General features: G+C 51.4%; 1 protein-coding gene across 1 annotated transcript; it reads right to left on the reverse strand.

Annotated features, from left to right (window-relative positions):
* Nucleotides 1-1,219: 1,219 nt before the first annotated feature.
* MOGS (mannosyl-oligosaccharide glucosidase) lies at nucleotides 1,220-10,400 on the reverse strand. Its single transcript, XM_040419474.1, has 5 exons — nucleotides 10,245-10,400; nucleotides 6,791-7,121; nucleotides 5,030-5,247; nucleotides 4,183-4,367; nucleotides 1,220-3,111 (listed from the first exon to the last, which is right to left on the reverse strand). The coding sequence occupies exons 2-5, from the start codon at nucleotides 7,110-7,112 to the stop codon at nucleotides 1,377-1,379; spliced, it is 2,460 nt and encodes an 819-aa protein (XP_040275408.1). The 5' UTR covers nucleotides 7,113-7,121; nucleotides 10,245-10,400; the 3' UTR covers nucleotides 1,220-1,376.
* Nucleotides 10,401-24,553: the final 14,153 nt, after the last annotated feature.

Genomic DNA, 24,553 nt, shown 5'->3' on the forward strand with positions numbered 1-24,553 from the left:
CGGCATCTGTCGGGGGGCAGTCATCCTGGAAACCTTCCTCAGCATTATCCCCTCACTGGAAAATGATCCAATACCAGTACCCCTCCCCCACCGCAATGTGCATTATCTGGGCATCTGCCTCTACTCAGATCCATTCATTACCAGACTCTGGTAGAGAGGTGATCTCCACCATGCAGAAGATGGGTTGTACAAACCTGTCGGAAACAGCTGAATTCAATCAGAGAGGGGCCAAAAATTACCTAATCTAACCCTGATTTGGCATGTCACCCGCGGCTGGAATTCCGGACTGGACTGTGGCTTTAATGACTGTACTCACAGTGTTGCCTATGCTGCTGGAAGCTCAGGTCATGAGATCCTGCTGTCGGCCTAGACACTTTGTGACCGGCTCCAGGGAGTCTGAGCTGCACGTCCTTCCTCATCTCTGGGGCAGGGCAGCGCTTGGACCCTCCTCATCTGATATCCATTACAACATAAGACTACTAATCCACGGGTGGGCACAGGGCACGCTCCCATGTTTACCATCCAGCCTTTCACTAGTAGAATATCGCTAGGATATGCTACCACTGTCAGGTCCTGCACTTATCTCCAGAGTGACCTCAGCCGTGCAGGTACAGCCACCTCCACTCATCTCTATGAAACTGCTGAAAATAGCCGAGCACTGACTCAGGCAGCATAGAAGCAAATGGAGGGGTGGCCACGCCTGCGCAGTAAGCTTTTCATTCATTTCTACAAGTCTTCCAAATATAACTGAGCACACTCGCCCGGCTATTTCCGGAACTCCCATAGAAATAGACAGCACGGTCCACTCTCCTTCACTTTTGGGGGCTTGTTCAGGTCTTGGCGGTTGGACCTGCACCTACTTTATGGGTACATCCTCGTGACCATCAATGTCTGTCTGAGAAAACACAACCCCTTTCTAATGATAAATCTATGTGTGACGCCTGGGAGCTGACGTGTGCACAGGTTCTGATCTGGGTGGTGGACCCGACCATGGCCACCAGTGCTTGTGTTCCATCACTGGCCGCACATGTCCACCCCGTGTAGATGTGACACAGGTGTAATGAGGAGATACAAACAGGTGGATAAAAGGAGGGGTCTTTAATAAGAGGTGCACATGGCAGGGACCGGGTGCCTGAACCAGCAGGACATCACGAGAGGCGTGTATGAACCAGACCCATCAACTCCTGCCCAATACTAGTTCAAGTTTCGTTTTTTTTCCCACGAGGGTGGCACCCTCAGCGCTGTACAGAGCACCCATGGATTCCATACAATGCTGAGTGTTCACAGTATTACAGAGGTGTAAGGAAGCGCTGCTTCTCGGGGAGGACACCTCCGATCCACGTCCTGCACACAAGGCCTCACCCCGAGCTTCCTCCTCAGAATTCCTCCGCCATTACCAGCACGATGAGCGAGCTCCAGCCGGTGAACGGGTGGCAGCCCTGTCCACGACCCGTGTGGTCATTGTACTGTTCCCACAGGAAACCGCTCTCCTTATACTGTCTGTAGAGGTTGGAGATGAGGTTGGTGCGCAGCTCCCGGTACAAGCCTAGCGCTCGCTCTCGGTAAGGTCCCTCCATCTGACTGTACCTGTACAAAGCCCTGACCACCAGGTAGTTAATATTAATCCATATGGGGCCCCTCCAGTACGGGGGGTCGTGCTCCGTGTTACGCTGCATAAACAAAGGACTGCTCTTGGACAACGAGCGGATTCCATAAGGGGTCCACAACCTGTCGGCATCTCTCAGGTGATCCAAGAGGCGACCGAGCTTCGGCGAGTCCGGAGATAGTATTTCTAGAATAAAGGGGAACAGGGAGACATAGCCAAGGGCACCCACATACTGCGGTTTTGGGGTTTTTCTGACTACTCTGATTAATCTTGGGGGTGGCACACTGCGAGGGTCCTGTCCAGGGGCTGGCCGAATTCTCTCCCATTCCAGAGCCACATTTTGGGTGTGGTTCCCGTAATCAGCATAAGCGCCGAGTCTCTCCGACCAGTGGAGCTTGTCCAATAGAGAGTTGTCGGTAAGCGCCATGTGAGATGCCTTATATCGCCCCCCATCTTCTCTGAGCAGCTCACAGATGGTGGCCATGACCTCAGCCGCCAGGGCCATCCAGCATCGCAGGTCCACATGGCGCTCATCGTCAGAGGGGTGTGAGGCTCGAGGATAATCATCCAGGCCAGATGTCAGAGTCTTTGGGTTCAGGAAGCGCAAGGTGTCCCGGTCCCTTCCGCGCCAACGGTAAGTATATGGAAGAAGCCCGTTCTGAGTGTTATTGAACCAGTCATACCAGGTCTGCAAACGAGGAAGTGCGCTGCGGAGAAACTGGAGACCCTCGGCTGACACTGTCCCACCCGCCAGCAGCTGCCGCAGGGCCAGGAACAGAGTGGGGGGGTTGGCGTTCTCTTCCCACTGAACTACAAACTCAGCAGGCACTTTACTGCGAGCCTCCGGTCCCAGGATCTGCTCGCGAGGAATCCAGCCGTCTGCATTTATCAAGTCCAGCCAATGCGCCAGGGACTGCCAGGCCAACGTGGGGTCCCACCGAGCAATGAGCAACAAATGGAAGCCCTCGTCCCACAGGAAGCCTCGGGGAAAGAATGATCGGGACGGGACAGCGGTATGTAGAGGGGCCGGAGGATAGGCGACTGGTTCTGGATTGTGCCGGGACTGGACTAAGGAGCTGCCATAGAAGTAGCCCATCCCTCCCACCATATTGGACAAAGCAGCTTGAGCAAAGGACACCTGCTCCGAGATGAAGCCTTTCTCCTCCAGACGGAACCGTTCCCGGAAGCGTTCCTCCATGTCTTTCTTGTGCGTTTCCAGCTCAGTAGTGAATGCAGCACCGGAGAGCGGTCCCTGCCTCTGCGTGAAGCTGTCCGACTCAAACAGGATCTCTACCTGAGCGGGAAGGTACATGGTGACCTGGTGAATCACCATGTGAGTGTGGTCTGAGCCAGGAGAGGACGGGGGCTGATAGGCATCGAGGCCGAAGTAACGTCGCTTGGTGCTGCTGTCGGCTGCAGGGTGGTTGAAGCGGTCCCTCATACTACTGCGCACAACGTCTGTGATATGGTGAAGTCCGGGGCAAACCGTCACCAGATGGTTGTAACTGTGGAGAGGGAAGAGGGCGTCACCCTGGGGGCATCATACTGCATACAAGGTCTGCCACATCTAGCACACCACACCCTATAGCTGCGGGGAGCAGTCACGTACCGTACACGACACCCTATAGCTGCAGGGAGCAGTCACGTACCGTACACGACCCTATAGCTGCAGGGAGCAGTCACGTACCGTACACGACACCCTATAGCTGCGGGGAGCAGTCACGTACCGTACACGTCCCTATAGCTGCGGGGAGCAGTCACGTACCGTACACGACCCTATAGCTGCGGGGAGCAGTCACGTACCGTACACGACCCTATGGCTGGAGGGAGCAGTCACGTACGTACACGTCACTATAGCTGCGGGGAGCAGTCACGTACCGTACACGACCCTATAGCTGCGGGGAGCAGTCACTTACCGTACACGACCCTATAGCTGCGGGGAGCAGTCACGTACCGCACACGACCCTACGGCTGCGGGGAGCAGTCACGTACCGTACACGACCCTATAGCTGCGGGGAGCAGTCACGTACCGTACACGACCCTACAGCTGCGGGGAGCAGTCACGTACCGTACACGACCCTATAGCTGCGGGGAGCAGTCACGTACCGTACACGTCCCTACAGCTGCGGGGAGCAGTCACGTACCGTACACGACCCTATAGCTGCGGGGAGCAGTCACGTACTGTACACGTCCCTATAGCTGCGGGGAGCAGTCACGTACCGTACACGACCCTACAGCTGCGGGGAGCAGTCACGTACCGTACACGACCCTATGGCTGCGGGGAGCAGTCACGTACCGTACATGACCCTACAGCTGCGGGGAGCAGTCACGTACCGTACATGACCCTACAGCTGCGGGGAGCAGTCACGTACCGTACGCGACCCTATAGCTGCGGGGAGCAGTCACGTACCATACACGACCCTATAGCTGCGGGGAGCAGTCACATACCGTACACGTCCCTATAGCTGCGGGGAGCAGTCACGTACCGTACACGACCCTATGGCTGCAGTCATTACTACACTCTGCTGTATGATTATTAATCCTGCTGGGGGCCTCAGCGAGCTCGGGTCATTTACCTTACATGTCCACTAGCGCCTCCTTCTGGTTTAGGAAAGTGGATGGTAAATGTTCCAAGCTCCTCGGATGTGCCCGTCACCGAGCTCAGGCGGTCTATGTTGTCCATATGAGGGGTCAGTGAGCCCTGACCATCTGTGGCCACATAGAAGAGGACAGACACAAGGCGGCCGGGGGAGGTCGGATCCTAAGAGGAAAGGAGGACGGTCAGCGACTACATCACATGAAGAGCACACGTCGCCCCGCGTATCGTCACCCGCCTCCCCGCGTATCGTCACCCGCCACGCGCCTCATCACCCTGCACGCGCCTCCCCGCGTCTCGTCACCCTGCACGCGCCTCCCCGCGTCTCGTCACCCTGCACGCGCCTCGTCACCCTGCACGCGCCTCCCCGCGTCTCGTCACCCGCCACGCGCCTCGTCACCCTGCACGCGCCTCCCCGCGTATCGTCACGCGCCTCCCCGCGTATCGTCACGCGCCTCCCCGCGTATCGTCACCAGCCACCCCGCGTATCGTCACCAGCCACCCCGCGTATCGTCATCCGCCACGGGCCTCCCCGCGTATCGTCACCCGCCACCCCGCGTATCGTCACCCGCCACGCGCCTCCCCGCATATCGTCACCCGCCACGCGCCTCCCCGCGTATCGTCACCCAGCACGCGCCTCCCCGCGTATCGTCACCCAGCACGCGCCTCCCCGCGTATCGTCACCCGCCCTGCGTATCATCACCCGGCACGCGCCTCCCCGCGTATCGTCACCCGCCCTGCGTATCATCACCCGGCACGCGCTGCCCTTCATGTCAAGATCTCTCCTCGCAGATCATCACCCTGCACTAATACAATGAGCTGCTCACATCAGGGGTCCCTGTAATCCTCCAGCTCCAGTCTCCACCATGGCGGCCTCCAGGCCTCTTCACAAACTCCGTCCTCAGGGTAAAGCCCTTGTCTTTAATCTCCTGTACACCAAAGTTCACTCCATCGTGCATCAGCCACCCGTACCGCTGCAGACCATCGCCCTGCTCACATGTGTGACGGAGAGACGGGGACCCCGACTGCGAGAGCCACATCAGCCCTACAACACAAAGGTTATAGAGGGGGATTAATGACGGGGGTGTAGATTATAGAGGGGATTAATAACGGGGGTGTAGATTATAGAGGGGATTAATGATGGAGGTGTAGGTTATAGAGGGGGATTAATGACAGGGGTGTAGGTTATAGAGGGGGATTAATGACGGGGGTGTAGGTTATAGAGGGGGATTAATGACGGGGGTGTAGATTATAGAGGGGATTAATGATGGAGGTGTAGGTTATAGAGGGGGATTAATGACAGGGGTGTAGGTTATAGAGGGGGATTAATGACGGGGGTGTAGGTTATAGAGGGGGATTAATGACGGGGGTGCAGGTTGTAGAGGGGGATTAATAACGGGGGTGTAGGTTATAGAGGGGGATTAATGACGGGGGTGTAGGTTATAGAGGGGGATTAATGACGGGGGTGTAGATTATAGAGGAGGATTAATGATGGGGGTGTAGGTTATAGAGGGGGATTAATGACAGGGGTGTAGGTTATAGAGGGGGATTAATGACGGGGGTGTAGGTTATAGAGGAGGATTAATGACGGGGGTGTAGGTTATAGAGGGGGATTAATGACGGGGGTGTAGGTTATAGAGGGGGATTAATGACGGGGGTGTAGGTTATAGAGGGGGACTAATAACGGGGGTGTAGGTTATAGAGGGGGATTAATGACGGGGGTGTAGGTTATAGAGGGGGACTAATAACGGGGGTGTAGGTTATAGAGGAGGATTAATGATGGGGGTGTAGGTTATAGAGGGGGATTAATGATGGGGGTGCAGGTTATAGAGGAGGATTAATGATGGGGGTGTAGGTTATAGAGGAGGATTAATGATGGGGGTGTAGGTTATAGAGGAGGATTAATGATGGGGGTGTAGGTTATAGAGGGGGATTAATGACGGGGGTGCAGGTTGTAGAGGGGGATTAATGACGGGGGTGTAGGTTATAGAGGGGGATTAATAACGGGGGTGTAGGTTATAGAGGGGGATTAATGATGGGGGTGTAGGTTATAGAGGGGGATTAATAACGGGGGTGTAGGTTGTAGAGGGGGATTAATGACGGGGGTGCAGGTTGTAGAGGGGGATTAATAACGGGGGTGTAGGTTATAGAGGGGGATTAATGATGGGGGTGTAGGTTGTAGAGGGGGATTAATGACGGGGGTGCAGGTTATAGAGGGGGATTAATAACGGGGGTGCAGGTTATAGAGGGGGATTAATGACGGAGGTGTAGGTTATAGAGGGGGATTAATGACGGGGGTGTAGATTATAGAGGGGGATTAATGACGGGGGTGTAGGTTATAGAGGGGGATTAATGACGGAGGTGTAGGTTATAGAGGGGGATTAATAACGGGGGTGCAGGTTATAGAGGGGGATTAATGACGGAGGTGTAGGTTGTAGAGGGGGATTAATGACGGGGGTGTAGGTTATAGAGGGGGATTAATGACGGGGGTGCAGGTTATAGAGGGGGATTAATGACGGGGGTGCAGGTTATAGAGGGGGATTAATGACGGGGGTGCTGGTTATAGAGGGGTTGTAGGAGGGGGCTACCTGTGACCACAGAACGTGGACTCCGTGTCTTCATGCCTAAGTAGACCTGTGGTCTGTATGAGCCCCAGAAGTAGTGGGGGGCTGCAGCGGAGGAGGTGCTGTTGGGCGTCAGGATGAGGGGTGCGGGGTGCAGGGTGACCACCCTCACTGCCAGGCTCCACTTCTTGTAATGACCGTATCCAAAGGCACTGAGGCCAATGACACAGGACAAGATGGCGACCAGCAGGACGCGGCTCCCCTCCCGGCCAGGAGGAGGGGGCGGTTTTCTGGAGGGTGGAGGACGATGGTCAGACCCCCCATGACGCCTCCGATCCCGAGTCATCCTGGACAACTGGAGCAATAAAATATATATATATATATAAAAGGAATCTAATGGCCCAGCGGACTACAATGCCCAGCAGGGAGAATATAATGTAATATATCACAGGAGACGTTATAGTGTAATATATCACAGGGGACGTTATAGTGTAATATATCACAGGAGACGTTATAGTGTAATATATCACAGGGGACGTTATAGTGTAATATATCACAGGAGACGTTATAGTGTAATATATCACAGGAGACGTTATAGTGTAATATATCACAGGAGACGTTATAGTGTAATATATCACAGGGGACGTTATAGTGTAATATATCACAGGGGACGTTATAGTGTAATATATCACAGGAGACGTTATACTGTAATATATCACAGGAGACGTTATAGTGTAATATATCACAGGAGACGTTATAGTGTAATATATCACAGGAGACGTTATAGTGTAATATATCACAGGGGACGTTATAGTGTAATATATCACAGGGGACGTTATAGTGTAATATATCACAGGGGACGTTATAGTGTAATATATCACAGGGGACGTTATAGTGTAATATATCACAGGAGACGTTATAGTGTAATATATCACAGGAGACGTTATAGTGTAATATATCACAGGGGACGTTATACTGTAATATATCACAGGAGACGTTATACTGTAATATATCACAGGGGACGTTATACTGTAATATATCACAGGGGACGTTATACTGTAATATATCACAGGGGACGTTATACTGTAATATATCACAGGGGACGTTATACTGTAATATATCACAGGAGACGTTATAGTGTAATATATCACAGGGGACGTTATAGTGTAATATATCACAGGGGACGTTATACTGTAATATATCACAGGAGACGTTATAGTGTAATATATCACAGGGGACGTTATAGTGTAATATATCACAGGAGACGTTATACTGTAATATATCACAGGAGACGTTATAGTGTAATATATCACAGGGGACGTTATAGTGTAATATATCACAGGAGACGTTATAGTGTAATATATCACAGGAGACGTTATAGTGTAATATATCACAGGGGACGTTATAGTGTAATATATCACAGGAGACGTTATACTGTAATATATCACAGGAGACGTTATAGTGTAATATATCACAGGAGACGTTATAGTGTAATATATCACAGGAGACGTTATACTGTAATATATCACAGGGGACGTTATAGTGTAATATATCACAGGAGACGTTATAGTGTAATATATCACAGGGGACGTTATAGTGTAATATATCACAGGAGACGTTATAGTGTAATATATCACAGGAGACGTTATAGTGTAATATATCACAGGAGACGTTATAGTGTAATATATCACAGGAGACGTTATACTGTAATATATCACAGGGGACGTTATAGTGTAATATATCACAGGAGACGTTATAGTGTAATATATCACAGGGGACGTTATAGTGTAATATATCACAGGAGACGTTATACTGTAATATATCACAGGAGACGTTATAGTGTAATATATCACAGGAGACGTTATAGTGTAATATATCACAGGAGACGTTATAGTGTAATATATCACAGGAGACGTTATACTGTAATATATCACAGGAGACGTTATAGTGTAATATATCACAGGGGACGTTATAGTGTAATATATCACAGGAGACGTTATACTGTAATATATCACAGGAGACGTTATAGTGTAATATATCACAGGAGACGTTATACTGCAATATATCACAGGGGACGTTATACTGTAATATATCACAGGGGACGTTATAGTGTAATATATCACAGGAGACGTTATAGTGTAATATATCACAGGAGACGTTATACTGTAATATATCACAGGGGACGTTATAGTGTAATATATCACAGGGGACGTTATAGTGTAATATATCACAGGGGACGTTATAGTGTAATATATCACAGGGGACGTTATACTGTAATATATCACAGGGGACGTTATAGTGTAATATATCACAGGAGACGTTATACTGTAATATATCACAGGGGACGTTATAGTGTAATATATCACAGGAGACGTTATAGTGTAATATATCACAGGAGACGTTATAGTGTAATATATCACAGGGGACGTTATAGTGTAATATATCACAGGGGACGTTATAGTGTAATATATCACAGGAGACGTTATAGTGTAATATATCACAGGAGACGTTATAGTGTAATATATCACAGGGGACGTTATACTGTAATATATCACAGGGGACGTTATACTGTAATATATCACAGGGGACGTTATAGTGTAATATATCACAGGGGACGTTATAGTGTAATATATCACAGGAGACGTTATAGTGTAATATATCACAGGAGACGTTATAGTGTAATATATCACAGGGGACGTTATAGTGTAATATATCACAGGGGACGTTATACTGTAATATATCACAGGAGACGTTATAGTGTAATATATCACAGGGGACGTTATAGTGTAATATATCACAGGGGACGTTATAGTGTAATATATCACAGGGGACGTTATAGTGTAATATATCACAGGAGACGTTATAGTGTAATATATCACAGGGGACGTTATAGTGTAATATATCACAGGAGACGTTATAGTGTAATATATCACAGGGGACGTTATAGTGTAATATATCACAGGAGACGTTATAGTGTAATATATCACAGGGGACGTTATAGTGTAATATATCACAGGAGACGTTATAGTGTAATATATCACAGGAGACGTTATAGTGTAATATATCACAGGGGACGTTATACTGTAATATATCACAGGAGACGTTATAGTGTAATATATCACAGGGGACGTTATAGTGTAATATATCACAGGGGACGTTATAGTGTAATATATCACAGGGGACGTTATAGTGTAATATATCACAGGAGACGTTATAGTGTAATATATCACAGGGGACGTTATACTGTAATATATCACAGGAGACGTTATAGTGTAATATATCACAGGGGACGTTATAGTGTAATATATCACAGAACACACTCCTGGCTCTGCCCAGGATGCAGTGATCACATCCACTGACGGCTCTCGTGGAGCTCCCTTCGGCTGGGGGCTGTAGTCATGCATTTCCTCCCTAGACCTGCACAGGACGCACTGGAGGTCTTCTGCTGCCGGGTAAGGGCGACCCTGCTGCTACTTACCGACCACCGCGCTTCCTCATTGGTGGAACAGAATCCGGAAGAGCGGTATGACACGTGGAGATGTTACCCGGAAGACCGCGCAGGTGCACTCCGCCATGTCTGTGCTCCCGGAAGAGGCAGTGAAGACGAGGCTTCCCGCTGTGCGCGTGCGCAGTACTGAAAGGTGCTTCCTGCGTCGCGATCTGTCACCAGTGTATGAGTGAGGTGACGGAGAGCCGTAAAGTGAGGGGTGAGGTGACGGGGAGCCGTAAAGTGAGGGCGGAGGTGACGGGGAGCCGTAAAGCGAGGGTTGAGACTAGAATGGAGTTGTTACAATGAGGTCCTCCCCCTGGAGTGAGTATTCTAGCTTGGTCAGTGTAGAGCAGGCTAGAATGGAGTTGTTAGGAGGAGGTCCTCCTGTTCTTCATGTTACTTATTAAATTCTTTGCATTCTTAATTCTGGAAACTGTTTTACTAGATTTATGAATTTCCTATATAATTTTTTCATATATATTTTTATCAATGCAATAGAAAAAATTCCATTCTGCTTGTTTTCACAAATACATAAAAATAGAACTAAGGGGTCATTTATTTTCAAATATATACGACCTTCTGGTGTATTTTTGGTGCAGATTTTTTCGCAAAGGTGATTTGCGGCAAAATCTAAGACTTCTTCCCCTTCCAAGTCACTTACACCAGTTCTAAATAAGGAGGAATGGCGGGGGAGGGGTGGCCCGACTGGTTTATAATTTCCTACACCAATGATGTAATTCTAAGCCGACATGATCAAATTCAGAGTTTTACAGTTGTGTTCACACAGCGCGGCCATTTTCTGTTAACACTCTCATTAATGGCTGTGTGGTTTTGCCAATAAAACACACAAGTGTCAATCAAAATGCCACTTCTAAAACCACGCCGACCACATGAGCACACCCTTCATGTATTTTAATTTCACAGTTTTATCTGCCACAGCCGACTAGATTAAGGACTTCTCAGAGAGGACCAATATTAACTCAATAAGCCACAGCAAATACAGGAGGACCTCCTTCTGCCCACTCCATTCTAGCCGGCTCTGTATAGAAAAGACTAGGTTACTGACTCCAGGAGGAGGACCTTCTTCTAACATCTCTCCAGCTTATATTAATGATAGTAGAGGAGGACCTCCTAACAACTCTGCAGCTTCTAGCAATGATAATAGAGGAGGACCTCCTTCTAACAACTCCATTCTAGCTGATTCTATAGTGAACGGGCTAGATTACTGACTCCAGGATGAGGACCTCCTTCTAACACCTCTGCAGCTTCTAGCAATGATAAGAGGAGGACCTCCTTCTAACAACTCCATTCTAGCTGATTCTATAGTGAACGGGCTAGATTACTGACTCCAGGATGAGGACCTCCTTCTAACACCTCTGCAGCTTCTAGCAATGATAATAGAGGAGGACCTCCTTCTAACAACTCCATTCTAACTGATTCTATAGTGAACGGGCTAGATTACTGACTCCAGGATGAGGACCTCCTTCTAACACCTCTACAGCTTATATTACTGATAATAGAGGAGGACCTCCTAACAACTCTGCAGCTTATATTATTGATAATAGAGGAGGACCTCCTTCTAACACCTCTGCAGCTTCTAGCAATGATAATAGAGGAGCACCTCCTTCTAACAACTCCATTCTAGCTGATTCTATAGTGAACAGGCTAGATTACTGACTCCAGGAGGAGGACCTCCTTCTAACACCTCTAAAGCATATCCTACTGGCTCCAGGAGGACCTCCTCCTAACATTCCTATTCTACCATATTACTGGCTCCAGAAGGAGGACCTTATTTCTCCCACTATTCTAATAAGGGTCCATGCACATAAACATATGCCATCTGAGATATACAGTCCGTGAGCAGGGCATATGTCCCAGAGCGCATAGCTTCATAGTTTACTATAATGCAGTGCACATCGAGCGACCCGCGGGACTACCGTCCCAGACTTGTATTATCATGGGACATGATTGATGCCGCTCTGAGACATATGGCCTGCTCATGAACGCTATGTCTCGGAAGGCACACGTCTGTGTGCATGGGCCCTAACATGCAGTTGTTAGGAGGAGGTCCACACTTTGTAGTCAGTAATATATTAGAATGGAGTTGTTAGCAGGAGGTCCTTCTCTATTATCAGTAATATAAGCTGTAGAGTTGTTAGTAGGAGGTCCTCCTCCTGGAGTCAGTAATCTAGCCTGTTCACTATAGAATCAGCTAGAATGGAGTTGTTAGAAGGAGGTCCTCCTCTATTATCATTGCTAGAAGCTGCAGAGGTGTTAGATGGAGGTCCTCCTCTATTATCATTGCTAGAAGCTGCAGAGGTGTTAGAAGGAGGTCCTCCTCTACTATCATTAATATAAGCTGGAGAGATGTTAAAAGGAGGTCCTCCTCCTGGAGTCAGTAATCTAGCCCGTTCACTATAGAATCAGCTAGAATGGAGTTGTTAGAAGGAGGTCCTCCTCTTATCATTGCTAGAAGCTGCAGAGGTGTTAGAAGGAGGTCCTCCTCCTGGAGTCAGTAATCTAGCCTGTTCACTATAGAATCAGCTAGAATGGAGTTGTTAGAAGGAGGTCCTCCTCTATTATCAGTAATATAAGCTGTAGAGGTGTTAGAAGGAGGTCCTCCTCCTGGAGTCAGTAATCTAGCCCGTTCACTATAGAATCAGCTAGAATGGAGTTGTTAGAAGGAGGTCCTCCTCTTATCATTGCTAGAAGCTGCAGAGGTGTTAGAAGGCGGTCCTCCTCCTGGAGTCAGTAATCTAGCCTGTTCACTATAGAATCAGCTAGAATGGAGTTGTTAGAAGGAGGTCCTCCTCTTATCATTGCTAGAAGCTGCAGAGGTGTTAGAAGGAGGTCCTCCTCCTGGAGTCAGTAATCTAGCCTGTTCACTATAGAATCAGCTAGAATGGAGTTGTTAGAAGGAGGTCCTCCTCTATTATCAGTAATATAAGCTGTAGAGGTGTTAGAAGGAGGTCCTCCTCCTGGAGTCAGTAATCTAGCCCGTTCACTATAGAATCAGCTAGAATGGAGTTGTTAGAAGGAGGTCCTCCTCTTATCATTGCTAGAAGCTGCAGAGGTGTTAGAAGGAGGTCCTCCTCCTGGAGTCAGTAATCTAGCCTGTTCACTATAGAATCAGCTAGAATGGAGTTGTTAGAAGGAGGTGCTCCTCTATTATCAGTAATATAAGCTATAGAGGTGTTAGAAGGAGGTCCTCCTCTATTATCAGTAATATAAACTGTAGAGGTGTTAGAAGGAGGTCCTCCTCTATTATCAGTAATATAAGCTGTAGAGGTGTTAGAAGGAGGTCCTCCTCCTGGAGTCAGTAATCTAGCCCGTTCACTATAGAATCAGCTAGAATGGAGTTGTTAGAAGGAGGTCCTCCTCTTATCATTGCTAGAAGCTGCAGAGGTGTTAGAAGGCGGTCCTCCTCCTGGAGTCAGTAATCTAGCCTGTTCACTATAGAATCAGCTAGAATGGAGTTGTTAGAAGGAGGTCCTCCTCTTATCATTGCTAGAAGCTGCAGAGGTGTTAGAAGGAGGTCCTCCTCCTGGAGTCAGTAATCTAGCCTGTTCACTATAGAATCAGCTAGAATGGAGTTGTTAGAAGGAGGTCCTCCTCTATTATCAGTAATATAAGCTGTAGAGGTGTTAGAAGGAGGTCCTCCTCCTGGAGTCAGTAATCTAGCCCGTTCACTATAGAATCAGCTAGAATGGAGTTGTTAGAAGGAGGTCCTCCTCTTATCATTGCTAGAAGCTGCAGAGGTGTTAGAAGGAGGTCCTCCTCCTGGAGTCAGTAATCTAGCCTGTTCACTATAGAATCAGCTAGAATGGAGTTGTTAGAAGGAGGTCCTCCTCTATTATCAGTAATATAAGCTATAGAGGTGTTAGAAGGAGGTCCTCCTCTATTATCAGTAATATAAACTGTAGAGGTGTTAGAAGGAGGTCCTCCTCCTGGAGTCAGTAATCTAGCCTGTTCACTATAGAATCAGCTAGAATGGAGTTGTTAGAAGGAGATCCTCCTCTTATCATTGCTAGAAGCTGTAGAGGTGTTAGAAGGAGGTCCTCATCCTGGAGTCAGTAATCTAGCCTGTTCACTATAGAATCAGCTAGAATGGAGTTGTTAGAAGGAGGTCCTCCTCTTATCATTGCTAGAAGCTGCAGAGGTGTTAGAAGGAGGTCCTCCTCTATTATCAGTAATATAAGCTGTAGAGGTGTTAGAACAGGCATCCTCCAACTGCGGCCCTCCAGCTGTTGTAAAACTACAACTCCCACCATGCCCTGCTGTATGCTGATAGCTGTAGGCTGTTCGGGCATGCTGGGAGTTGTAGTTTTGCAACAGCTGGAGGGCCGTAGTTGGAGGATGCCTGTGTTAGGAGGTCCTCCTCTATTATCAGTAATATAAGCTGTAGAGGTCAGAAGCCAGTAGTATAAGCTGTAGCGTTTTTAGAAGGAGTTCCTGCTCTTGGAATCATTGTTCTAATAAAGTTTCCTTGAGAATGTAAAGAATTTAATATCAAGAACAGGAGAACCGCCTCCTAACAACTCCATTCTAGCCTGCTTCATAGTTAGTGAGCAGACTAGATTCCTAACTTCGGGGGGGGGGGGGGGGGGGGGGGGGGGGGGGGGGGGGGGGGGGGGGGGTTTACGGGACCTCCTAACAACTCCATCCTAGTCTCAGTATTCTAGCCTGTTCAGCGTGGAGCATGCTAGAATGGAGTTGTTAGCAGGAGGTCCCGTAACCCTTCTTCCCCCCACCAAGGTCATAAATCTAGCCTGCTCAATAACTATAAAGCAGGCTAGAAAGGAGTTGTTAGGAAGAGGTTCTCCTGTTCTTGATGGTATTAAATACCTTACATTCTCAATTAAGTAAATAGTTTTACTATTAAGAATTTACCTTTATTATTTTCTTGTATATTTTTTCTATGCAATCTGATGCCACTGAGTGTTTGATATCCAAAGCTTGTCTTCATGCTGCAGATATCAAAAACTGATTAAAAACCTTTCCATAGAAAAGAGCCTCACCCCCCACCATTTTCTCTGATTTCACATAAAATGTTATACGAGTGTAGTGTGAGGCGGGTGTGCAGTTGGCCTCCTCTACCACCTCACCCTCCATTCCTGCCAATTTTCAGAGCTCTGGTTACCATGTAGTGGGCATAAGAATATGTGGGTGTTCTGTATGGGCCCTATTGCAATTTGATATATATATATATATTTTGGTGATGTGAACTTGGGGGGGTGTATCTCACCTGGTGGTTCAGTCTCACTGGGTGAGGTAGCTGAAATGCAGAAAAGTGCTGCATCAGTAAGGCATAGCTTGCTGTAGATTGGTTAAAGTTGTATGGGCTGGATTTCCACCTTTTGCTTTGATTACTGCTTTGCACACTCTTGGCATTCTCTTGATGAGCTTCAAGAGGTAATCCCCTGAAATGGTCTTCCAACAGTCTTGAAGGAGTTCCCAGAGATGCTTAGCACTTGTTGGCCCTTTTGCCTTCACTCTGCGGTCCAGCTCACCCCAAACCATCTCGATTGGGTTCAGGTCCGGTGACTGTGGAGGCCAGGTCATCTGGCGCAGCACCCCATCACTCTCCTTCATGGTCAAATAGCCCTTACACAGCCTGGAGGTGTGTTTGGGGTCATTGTCCTGTTGAAAAATAAATGATGGTCCAACTAAACGCAAACCGGATGGAATAGCATGCCGCTGCAGGATGCTGTGATAGCCATGCTGGTTCAGTATGCCTTAAATTTTGAATAAATCCCCAACAGTGTCACCAGCAAAGCACCCCCACACCATCACACCTCCTCCTCCATGCTTCACGGTGGGAACCAGGCATGTAGAGTCCATCCGTTCACCTTTTCTGCGTCGCACAAAGACACGGTGGTTGGAACCAAAGATCTCAAATTTGGACTCATCAGACCAAAGCACAGATTTCCACTGGTCTAATGTCCATTCCTTTATAATATATATATATATATATATATATATATATATTTATTACACACAAAAATTAAAGTCACATACTTGATTTATTAAATATATGATTTATTTAAAAACTTTTCAATAAATCCCATTTGTCCTGTGTGTGCACAGATATAACTGCAGGGCGTCTGTATATCTGAGAACACTGCACCTTAATGTAAATTGTTGACATGTTCTGAGAGACCAATAATAAAATTTAGTTGTCTATTTTCAGCCCCCCCAACACCAAAGAGAAAAAAGTGAGAAACCGTTATTAAAGTGTTTGTTACCTACATTTCAGAACCATTTACAGTTTTATACATTAAATACAGACTTGCATATGAGACAAGTTCTGCCACTTTCACCAATTTGATCAGTTTGTTTACCTACAAGAAATAAAAAATAAAGTTAATGATACTGTAAGTATATAAAATTGGCTATTTGCCTCTTGTTCCTGGTGACCCTGCCTCCATACGCAGGACGGCTGAAGTGACTGGAATATGAGGGATGTCGTTTTTAAACCAAGTGCATGTCGGCCAAGTTCAGTCGCTGTATTCACAGTGCGCTTATCTGGTCTGTAATAAACTTTCAGGCTGTTTGCTACTTCAGCGGGTAAAGTAGGGCGGCCAGAGGTCCAGTTTTAGGCTCCCTGTCCTCCGTCTGACGCAGGGCCTGAATGGACTCAGCTCCCTCTCATACAGCAGCCCTGTGCAGGGAGCGTCACCATCTCTCCACAGCAGGTGACATGAAGTTTATTTTGTATTGGCTGCGGAATCGGAGGGAGTATTGCCTAGTGGGGTCAGGTGTGGCCTAGTGGGGTCAGGTGCGGCCTAGTGGGGTCAGGAGCGGCCTAGTGGGGTCAGGAGCGGCCTAGTGGGGTCAGGAGCGGCCTAGTGACGCTCCAGTAACAGGCAGAGCTGACGGCGGCGTAACGTCACTCACGAGACGCACCTGCTCCGCCCACTTTATGAATGAAGGAGGCGGAGCATGCGCGTCACATGAGTAAGTGATGTTACACCGCCGTCCGCTCTGCCCGTTACTGGAGCGTCAATGTAAGGTAAAATAAAGATGCAGTGACTTAAAGTAAACCGCCCGCATAGCAACGAATCGGACGATTATTCGATAACTGGATTCGTCGTTATAATCGATTACATCGATTAATCGTTGCAGCCCTACACAGGATCTGCACCCTCATGGCCCCAGAATACACCACATGCCCCCCCCCCCCCATAGATCTGCACCCTCATGGCCCCAGAATACACCACATGCCCCCCCCCATAGATCTGCACCCCCATGTCCCCAGAATACACCACATGCCCCCTCACAGATTAACCCCCCCCCATGTCCCCAGAATACACCACATGCCCCCCTCACAGATTAACCCCCCCCATGTCCCCAGAATACACCACATGCCCCCCTCACAGATTAACCCCCCCATGTCCCCAGAATACACCACATGCCCCCCTCACAGATTAACCCCCCCCCATGTCCCCAGAATACACCACATGCCCCCCTCACAGATTAACCCCCCCCATGTCCCCAGAATACACCACATGCCCCCCTCACAGATTAACCCCCCCCATGTCCCCAGAATACACCACATGCCCCCCTCACAGATTAACCCCCCCCCCCCAGAATACACCACATGCCCCCCTCACAGATTAACCCCCCCCCCAGAATACACCACATGCCCCCCTCACAGATTAAACCCCCCCCCCCCAGAATACACCACATGCCCCCCTCACAGATTAACCCCCCCCCAGAATACACCACATGCCCCCCTCACAGATTAACCCCCCCCATGTCCCCAGAATACACCACATACCCCCCTCACAGATTTACCCCCCCCCCCCCCATAATACACCACATGCCCCCCTCACAGATTAACCCCCCCCCCATGTCCCCAGAATACACCACATGCCCCCCTCACAGATTTCCCCCCCCCCCCATAATACACCACATGCCCCCCTCACAGATATTAACCCCCCCCCCATGTCCCCAGAATACACCACATGCCCCCCTCACAGATTTACCCCCCCCCCCCATGTCCCCAGAATACACCACATGCCCCCCTCACAGATTAACCCCCCCCCCCCATGTCCCCAGAATACACCACATGCCCCCCTCACAGATTAACCCCCCCCCCATGTCCCCAGAATACACCACATGCCCCCCTCACAGATTAACCCCCCCCCATGTCCCCAGAATACACCACATGCCCCCCTCACAGATTAACCCCCCCCCCCATGTCCCCAGAATACACCACATGCCCCCCTCACAGATTAACCCCCCCCCCATAATACACCACATGCCCCCCTCACAGATTAACCCCCCCCCATGTCCCCAGAATACACCACATGCCCCCCTCACAGATTTACCCCCCCCCATGTCCCCAGAATACACCACATGCCCCCCTCACAGATTAACCCCCCCCCCCCATGTCCCCAGAATACACCACATGCCCCCCTCACAGATTACCCCCCCCCATAATACACCACATGCCCCCCTCACAGATTAACCCCCCCCCATGTCCCCAGAATACACCACATGCCCCCCTCACAGATTAACCCCCCCCCCAGAATACACCACATGCCCCCCTCACAGATTAACCCCCCCCCCAGAATACACCACATGCCCCCCTCACAGATTACCCCCCCCCCCAGAATACACCACATGCCCCCCTCACAGATTAACCCCCCCCATGTCCCCAGAATACACCACATACCCCCCTCACAGATTTACCCCCCCCCCCCCATAATACACCACATGCCCCCCTCACAGATTAACCCCCCCCCCATGTCCCCAGAATACACCACATGCCCCCCTCACAGATTTACCCCCCCCCCCATAATACACCACATGCCCCCCTCACAGATATTAACCCCCCCCCCCATGTCCCCAGAATACACCACATGCCCCCCTCACAGATTTACCCCCCCCCCCATGTCCCCAGAATACACCACATGCCCCCCTCACAGATTAACCCCCCCCCATGTCCCCAGAATACACCACATGCCCCCCTCACAGATTAACCCCCCCCCATGTCCCCAGAATACACCACATGCCCCCCTCACAGATTAACCCCCCCCATGTCCCCAGAATACACCACATGCCCCCCTCACAGATTAACCCCCCCCCCCATAATACACCACATGCCCCCCTCACAGATTAACCCCCCCCATGTCCCCAGAATACACCACATGCCCCCCTCACAGATTTACCCCCCCCCATGTCCCCAGAATACACCACATGCCCCCCTCACAGATTAACCCCCCCCCCCATGTCCCCAGAATACACCACATGCCCCCTCACAGATTACCCCCCCCCATAATACACCACATGCCCCCCTCACAGATTAACCCCCCCCCATGTCCCCAGAATACACCACATGCCCCCCTCACAGATTAACCCCCCCCCCATGTCCCCAGAATACACCACATGCCCCCCTCACAGATTAACCCCCCCCATGTCCCCAGAATACACCACATGCCCCCCTCTCAGATTAACCCCCCCCCATGTCCCCAGAATACACCACATGCCCCCCTCACAGATTAACCCCCCCCCATAATACACCACATGCCCCCCTCACAGATTAACCCCCCCCCATAATACACCACATGCCCCCCTCACAGATTACCCCCCCCCATAATACACCACATGCCCCCCTCACAGATTAACCCCCCCCCATGTCCCCAGAATACACCACATGCCCCCTCACAGATTAACCCCCCCCCCATGTCCCCAGAATACACCACATGCCCCCCTCACAGATTAACCCCCCCCATGTCCCCAGAATACACCACATGCCCCCTCACAGATTAACCCCCCCCCCATGTCCCCAGAATACACCACATGCCCCCCTCACAGATTAACCCCCCCCCCCAGAATACACCACATGCCCCCCTCACAGATTAACCCCCCCCCCAGAATACACCACATGCCCCCCTCACAGATTAACCCCCCCCCCAGAATACACCACATGCCCCCCTCACAGATTAACCCCCCCCCCATGTCCCCAGAATACACCACATGCCCCCCTCACAGATTAACCCCCCCCCAGAATACACCACATGCCCCCCTCACAGATTAACCCCCCCCAGATTAACCCCCCCCCATGTCCCCAGAATACACCACATGCCCCCCTCACAGATTAACCCCCCCCCCCCCATGTCCCCAGAATACACCACATGCCCCCCTCACAGATTAACCCCCCCCAGAATACACCACATGCCCCCCTCACAGATTAACCCCCCCCAGAATACACCACATGCCCCCCTCACAGATTAACCCCCCCCCCAGAATACACCACATGCCCCCCTCACAGATTAACCCCCCCCCCATGTCCCCAGAATACACCACATGCCCCCCTCACAGATTTACCCCCCCCATGTCCCCAGAATACACCACATGCCCCCCTCTCAGATTAACCCCCCCCCCACCCATGTCCCCAGAATACACCACATGCCCCCCTCTCAGATTAACCCCCCCCCACCCATGTCCCCAGAATACACCACATGCCCCCCTCACAGATTAACCCCCCCCATGTCCCCAGAATACACCCCCCCCCCCCATGTCCCCAGAATACACCACCCCCCCCCCCCATGTCCCCAGAATACACCACATGCCCCCTCCCTTCACAGATCTGTAACCTGCCTCCTCATGTATGCGCTCCTATGGACTCTAGCTCTGCAGCACATCCAGGCACACACAGCTCCTCCTCCTCCACAAGCTCCTGCAGTCTGGGTTTATAAGCACTTCCCACACTTGACCATGTGACCATGAAGGAGCATGTGACCAGTGACGTCACAGACCTCGTTCTAACAACTCCACTCTAGCATCTACCGTAAAGCGAGGGGCCTATTCAGTGTCTCATCTGCTAAAGTGAAGCTTGCTGCTGAGAACTTAAGGGTTAATGCTGAGGAGTCAGGGGATCCCAGAGACAGTAGATGTACCGGCAGTGTGCCCCCACACAGGAGATGTACCGGCAGTGTGCCCCCACACAGTAGATGTACCGGCAGTGTGCTCCCACACAGGAGATGTACCGGCACGGTGCCCCCACACAGTAGATGTACCGGCACGGTGCCCCCACACAGGAGATGTACCGGCAGTGTGCCCCCACACAGTAGATGTACCGGCACGGTGCCCCCACACAGGAGATGTACCGGCAGTGTGCCCCCACACAGTAGATGTACCGGCACGGTGCCCCCACACAGTAGATGTACCGGCAGTGTGCCCCCACACAGTAGATGTACCGGCACGGTGCCCCCACACAGTAGATGTACCGGCAGTGTGCCCCCACACAGTAGATGTACCGGCACGGTGCCCCCACACAGGAGATGTACCGGCAGTGTGCCCCCACACAGTAGATGTACCGGCACGGTGCCCCCACACAGTAGATGTACCGGCACGGTGCCCCCACACAGTAGATGTACCGGCAGTGTGCCCCCACACAGTAGATGTACCGGCAGTGTGCCCCCACACAGGAGATGTACCGGCACGGTGCCCCCACACAGGAGATGTACCGGCAGTGTGCCCCCACACAGTAGATGTACCGGCACGGTGCCCCCACACAGGAGATGTACCGGCAGTGTGCCCCCACACAGTAGATGTACCGGCAGTGTGCTCCCACACAGGAGATGTACCGGCACGGTGCCCCCACACAGTAGATGTACCGGCACGGTGCCCCCACACAGGAGATGTACCGGCAGTGTGCCCCCACACAGTAGATGTACCGGCACGGTGCCCCCACACAGGAGATGTACCGGCAGTGTGCCCCCACACAGTAGATGTACCGGCACGGTGCCCCCACACAGGAGATGTACCGGCAGTGTGCCCCCACACAGTAGATGTACCGGCACGGTGCCCCCACACAGTAGATGTACCGGCAGTGTGCCCCCACACAGTAGATGTACCGGCACGGTGCCCCCACACAGGAGATGTACCGGCAGTGTGCCCCCACACAGTAGATGTACCGGCACGGTGCCCCCACACAGTAGATGTACCGGCACGGTGCCCCCACACAGTAGATGTACCGGCAGTGTGCCCCCACACAGTAGATGTACCGGCAGTGTGCCCCCACACAGGAGATGTACCGGCAGTGTGCCCCCACACAGTAGATGTACCGGCAGTGTGCCCCCACACAGTAGATGTACCGGCAGTGTGCCCCCACACAGTAGATGTACCGGCAGTGTGCCCCCACACAGTAGATGTACCGGCAGTGTGCCCCCACACAGGAGATGTACCGGCAGTGTGCCCCCACACAGTAGATGTACCGGCACGGTGCCCCCACACAGTAGATGTATTGGCAGTGTGCCCCCACACAGTAGATGTACCGGCACGGTGCCCCCACACAGTAGATGTACCGGCAGTGTGCCCCCACACAGTAGATGTACCGGCAGTGTGCCCCCACACAGTAGATGTACCGGCACGGTGCCCCCACACAGTAGATGTACCGGCAGTGTGCCCCCACACAGTAGATGTACCGGCACGGTGCCCCCACACAGTAGATGTACCGGCAGTGTGCCCCCACACAGTAGATATACCGGCAGTGTGCCCCCACACAGTAGATGTACCGGCACGGTGCCCCCACACAGTAGATATACCGGCAGTGTGCCCCCACACAGTAGATGTACCGGCAGTGTGCCTCCACACAGTAGATGTACCGGCAGTGTGCCTCCACACAGTAGATGTACCGGCAGTGTGCCTCCACACAGTAGATGTACCGGCAGTGTGCCCCCACACAGTAGATGTACCGGCAGTGTGCCCCCACACAGTAGATGTACCGGCACGGTGCCCCCACACAGTAGATGTACCGGCAGTGTGCCCCCACACAGTAGATGTACCGGCACGGTGCCCCCACACAGTAGATGTACCGGCACGGTGCCCCCACACAGTAGATGTACCGGCACGGTGCCCCCACACAGTAGATGTACCGGCAGTGTGCCCCCACACAGTAGATGTACCGGCAGTGTGCCCCCACACAGTAGATGTACCGGCACGGTGCCCCCACACAGTAGATGTACCGGCAGTGTGCCCCCACACAGTAGATGTACCGGCACGGTGCCCCCACACAGTAGATGTACCGGCACGGTGCCCCCACACAGTAGATGTACCGGCAGTGTGCCCCCACACAGTAGATGTACCGGCACGGTGCCCCCACACAGTAGATGTACCGGCAGTGTGCCCCCACACAGTAGATGTACCGGCAGTGTGCCCCCACACAGTAGATGTACCGGCACGGTGCCCCCACACAGTAGATGTACCGGCAGTGTGCCCCCACACAGTAGATGTACCGGCAGTGTGCCTCCACACAGTAGATGTACCGGCAGTGTGCCTCCACACAGTAGATGTACCGGCAGTGTGCCCCCACACAGTAGATGTACCGGCAGTGTGCCTCCACACAGTAGATGTACCGGCACGGTGCCCCCACACAGTAGATGTACCGGCAGTGTGCCCCCACACAGTAGATGTACCGGCAGTGTGCCCCCACACAGTAGATGTACCGGCAGTGTGCCTCCACACAGTAGATGTACCGGCAGTGTGCCCCCACACAGTAGATGTACCGGCAGTGTGCCTCCACACAGTAGATGTACCGGCACGGTGCCCCCACACAGTAGATGTACCGGCACGGTGCCCCCACACAGTAGATGTACCGGCAGTGTGCCTCCACACAGTAGATGTAACGGCACGGTGCCCCCACACAGTAGATGTACCGGCACAGTGCCCCCACACAGTAGATGTACCGGCAGTGTGCCCCCACACAGTAGATGTACCGGCAGTGTGCCTCCACACAGTAGATGTACCGGCACGGTGCCCCCACACAGTAGATGTACCGGCACGGTGCCCCCACACAGTAGATGTACCGGCAGTGTGCCTCCACACAGTAGATGTACCGGCAGTGTGCCTCCACACAGTAGATGTACCGGCACGGTGCCCCCACACAGTAGATGTACCGGCACGGTGCCCCCACACAGTAGATGTACCGGCACGGTGCCCCCACACAGTAGATGTACCGGCACGGTGCCCCCACACAGTAGATGTACCGGCACGGTGCCCCCACACAGTAGATGTACCGGCAGTGTGCCTCCACACAGTAGATGTACCGGCAGTGTGCCCCCACACAGTAGATGTACCGGCAGTGTGCCTCCACACAGTAGATGTACCGGCACGGTGCCCCCACACAGTAGATGTACCGGCACGGTGCCCCCACACAGTAGATGTACCGGCACGGTGCCCCCACACAGTAGATGTACCGGCAGTGTGCCCCCACACAGTAGATGTACCGGCACGGTGCCCCCACACAGTAGATGTACCGGCAGTGTGCCCCCACACAGTAGATGTAC

The sequence above is a fragment of the Bufo bufo genome, chromosome 2, assembly GCF_905171765.1.
Source record: "Bufo bufo chromosome 2, aBufBuf1.1, whole genome shotgun sequence".
Classification (NCBI taxonomy): domain Eukaryota; kingdom Metazoa; phylum Chordata; class Amphibia; order Anura; family Bufonidae; genus Bufo; species Bufo bufo.